Source organism: Arachis ipaensis, chromosome B04 (assembly GCF_000816755.2).
Source record: "Arachis ipaensis cultivar K30076 chromosome B04, Araip1.1, whole genome shotgun sequence".
Lineage (NCBI taxonomy): Eukaryota > Viridiplantae > Streptophyta > Magnoliopsida > Fabales > Fabaceae > Arachis > Arachis ipaensis.
In genome coordinates, this window is record NC_029788.2 from 127,803,605 (window position 1) to 127,808,058 (window position 4,454).

Here is a 4,454-nt window from a genome sequence, read left to right on the forward strand (position 1 = left end):
GATAAATCAATGATATGTTGAATAATTGAATTAAAACGAATTTACCAAACACAGCCTTGCCCAGTTAGCACATGGGTTAATCCCATTAGCATAATGAATCAGCTAAACCTACAAAGAAAAGAAGTAATATAAAAGAAGAAAGATTTGGACTAAAGAAAGCAGACAAAAGCAAGAGGAGAGAAAAAGAGAAAGCAAAAAGGAAGAAAGAGAAAGATCTTTTTAAGGCCACAAGAGAGTGTTGTGGCTGAGAATTCATGTTAGCTTCTGATGTGGCAAAAACCCAACACCCTCCCTCCTTCACCGGATCTCCTTCAACCTCAACGTGTCACCCTTCTCTCTTTCTCTCTCTCTACGCTTTTTCAGTTTTCTCTCCTTTTTCTCCTTCTCTTCTCTCTCTCTTTCTCTCTCTTTCTACACAAAAACCAATAAATAAATAAAAGGAAAAGAAGAAAAAAAAAAACAGAGACATGTCGGAAGTTGCAAAGGACCCTGCGATCAAGCTCTTCGGGAAGACGATCCCGGTGCCGGAGATTCCTACCGGATCCGGCGACCTCACCGGAGCTCCGGAACTCTCGTCCGTTGATGACAGTGTTGATCAGAATAACGCCTCTTCCACGAACTCTACCAGCAGCAGCGATGCACATGAGCTAGAAGAAATTGATAACAAGGTCAGATTTTTCTCATTTTTGGGTGTCAAAGGTTTGATTTTGAGTTCCTCCCATTATTTCGAATGTAAAAATATTAAATGGGTTGGTGTTAATTTTTGGATTAAGCATTGAAGATTCTGTTTTGACTTGATTTCGTGGCGTGAATTGTATTGTGCATTTGCGTTGTTTATGCATTAGTTTCCAATCCTAATTGGGGATTTGTGATAAGTTTCAATCTAGAGGAACTAATAAATGTTTTTTTTTTAATCTTCTGTTGTTCATCTTTGACTTGTTACAAGTTCTTATTTGTATTTCGTGAAAAAGTTGCATTATTCTATGCAACACAGCATTTGAATTAATTCTTCAGTTGATTTTCTTAGTCTGTCAGGTTTTGAGGCTGCAGAATGGATTTAGAATTATCTAAGGAATTAAAGAAATAAAGTCTATCATATACTTCAAGTTCAGCTTCAAGGATTATTGTTGGAAAACCATGAACATATCTCTAATTTAATCTTCTTCTTGTTCCCTTCAAAAAGTAAAATCATGCTCTTTTTTCTTTTTTATTTACTATCTAATCACTGTGATAGTAAATCATTCACTGAACAGGGTTCACCCGGTTCATTTTTCTTGTATATGATAGTTTTCTTGTTGGGGAAGGGGAAAAAAGGTTTTTTCCTTTTTACTTCTGAGTTGCTGAGTTCTGTATGGCTTTTTTTCCGAATCTGGAAAGAAGAATTAAAAGCTGCCATAGTACTATATTGAGCCTTTCTAACTATTATGTTTTTTGTCCGTCTTTTGATTTTCCTTGCTTGTTGCACTTATGTTTATATCTATGCTTAGATATTTTCAGTTGTAATTGATGTTCTATTTTTAAGAGGAGAACAATGAGAGTTGTACTTCTTTCTCTTGTTTTAGCATAGACCTTAGTAAAATTTGAAACATGTTTGCAGATGGATATAATAGAAATGAAACTTTAGTTGTTTACTGCGTCATATATATTATATAGAATATATGGAATGATTACTGTTCTAGTGTTTAGTTTGTGTTGGAGAGATATCAGCAGTTGCAAACAGTATAAATAATTAAATATAAAACATTGGAGTATTTACTTTTCATAATTTTAATAGTGTTTATATCATAACAGCATTCTTAGTATCTGTTTTCATGAATCCAGGATACTTTGGTAAATAAACCGGATGAAAAGAAGGAAGAAGTAGTGCCCCTGCAATCATCAGAAATTGTCAATCCGGATACAACGTCTGCGGCAGGTGAAGAATCTGTTAGTCCGTCCACTGAGAAAGAAGCGATGCCCTTGAAAACTTCCAAGACTGAAGAAGAACAGTCTGAGACAAGTAATTCACAAGATAAGACCCTCAAAAAGCCAGACAAAATTCTGCCGTGCCCCCGCTGTAATAGCATGGACACCAAGTTCTGTTACTACAACAACTATAACGTCAACCAACCCCGCCACTTCTGCAAGAACTGTCAGAGATATTGGACTGCTGGCGGAACCATGAGGAACGTGCCTGTAGGTGCCGGTCGCAGAAAGAACAAGAACTCTGCTGTTCATTATCGTCAGATAAATGGCCCCGAAGGAGCAATGCAAAATAATAGGAAAGACTTGCCAAATGGGGTCCATCATCCTCCTTTGATGTGCAACGGCACGGTCCTTACATTTGGGTCTGATGCACCCTTGTGCGAATCAATGGCATCTGTTTTGAACCTTTCTGAAAAAACTGCACACAATTACATGAGGAATGGATTTGCTAAGCCTGAAGAGCTAAGAATTCGGGTTCCCGGTGCGGGTGGAGAAAAAGGAGACGATCAATCCAATAAATCGTCGGTTAGCTCTGCAAAACCGATGGGAGGTACAACCAATAGTAATTCCCAAGAACAATCCATTCAGAATGGTCATAGCTTCACACCACAAATTCCCTACTTTCCCGGTCCCCCTTGGACTTTCCCTTGGAATCCGGCTCAGTGGAACTCTTCGGTACCACCACCTGCTTTTTGCCCACCGGGATTTGCCATGCCTTTCTATCCTGCAACGGCTTATTGGGGTGTCTCAGGTGCATGGAACATGCCGTGGCTAGCACAACCATCATCGCCAAATGCTGCAGCCACAAACTCTGGGCCTAACTCCCCAACCTTGGGCAAACATTCAAGAGAAGAAAACATGTTTAAATCAAATGAGCCGGGTGGTGAGAATGAGGACAAACAAAGCAAAGAGAATCACAAAGAAAAGTGCCTTTGGGTTCCAAAAACACTAAGAATTGATGATCCAGAAGAAGCAGCAAAAAGTTCTATATGGACTACACTCGGAATCAAACATGATAAGGATGACTCTGTTCTTGGGGAAGGACTCTTCAAACCATTCCCTTCAAAGTACCACGAAAAGAGTCATCCGATGCAAGCCTCGCCTGTCTTGCAGGCCAATCCGGCAGCATTGTCTAGGTCACTAAACTTTCGCGAGACTTCATAATCATGTAGCTTATAATTTTATGTTGTGTTTGTGAGTGCAGCAAAACCCAATTCGGCATCGTTGATCGAACCATTCCAAACTTCGCCAGCCTTGTTTGTTAAGAGTTACTAGTTCTTGTTGTTAGCCAACTGAAGAAGAGCAGAGGAAGATTCTTCCTTCATTTCTTTCCATGGAATTTTCTTAGGTTATGTGTAGGCAGTTCTTACTCTCTCACCTTTTCATTCAGATGGTTTTTTCTTAGTTCTTTGTAAATATAAGTTCATAGATATGGCTTAGTGAGACATAGTGAGTTCATTTTGCTAGACCCTTCCCAAAGATGTTTGTATATAAATAAGAACAGGAGAGTTCAAGTTGAACTTCTTGTTCTGGTTTCTTTCAGATTGTAACTATGCTTTACATTGACTCAGCCAGTGTGCTTTGGTTTTTTTGTAGGTTTGTTAATGTAGAAACTACTTTCATTCATGCTTCCTACTTTGATTTATCATCTCAAGTCATGTAATAGTCTCCTTCAACATGGACATTTAAATTACATTGACTCATAATATTTATGTTATGTTGAATAAATTTGTACATTCATAAATTAGTGATCCAAGTTAGTTAAAGTGATATTTATTTGGAAACAAAGTAAGTAGGTAGTAATACTCATTAAGAAATAGAAATATTCTGTTGGTTAATTCATGTTCTATACAAAAATTAATTATTAAATTAGTTATTTATATAAAATATATGTTAATTTGTTAAATACAATATGTATATATACACAAATATTTAGTAATTAATTTAGTGACTGATCTAGTAGTTAATTTTTTGTGTATATTTAATATTTTTAAAGGGAAAATATCTGCATAGATTTGTGTTGAAGGAGAAAAAATGATTACTATGGTTGAAAGAAGGAAGAGAACTAACTGTGAGTACATGACAGAAGTGAACTCCAATGAGTAAAAGACAGTAATCTGAAAAGGGCATATGCCCTTGACCAAAGGGCTTCAATCCTAACCACACAAACAAGAAACAGTGCCCTTATTATTGAGGCCCAAAATGAGTTGTTCAACTTCTCCTTTTTATCTGTACCTAAAAGGATGGGGACATTTTGAAAACAAATGAAAAAGGTGGACACTTCATCATCATCGTCGTCTTCTCTCTCTCAAGTACTTATGTTATTTGACCGAATCTTTAAATTACACAAACTTTAACAAGAGTTTCGAGTATGACAGAAACACCAGTGTTTAAGTTGTTTTAACCATTGATCTGAATTATAAAAAAAATATATAATATATATTAATTAAAATCAACGGTTAAAATAATTAAAATACGGTTTTCTCTAA

General features: G+C 36.7%; 1 protein-coding gene across 1 annotated transcript; it reads left to right on the forward strand.

Moving 5' to 3' along the window:
- On the forward strand, window positions 165-3,623 carry LOC107635342 (cyclic dof factor 2). The gene is made up of 2 exons (XM_016338805.2): window positions 165-668; window positions 1,822-3,623. The coding sequence occupies exons 1-2, from the start codon at window positions 468-470 to the stop codon at window positions 3,127-3,129; spliced, it is 1,509 nt and encodes a 502-aa protein (XP_016194291.1). The 5' UTR covers window positions 165-467; the 3' UTR covers window positions 3,130-3,623.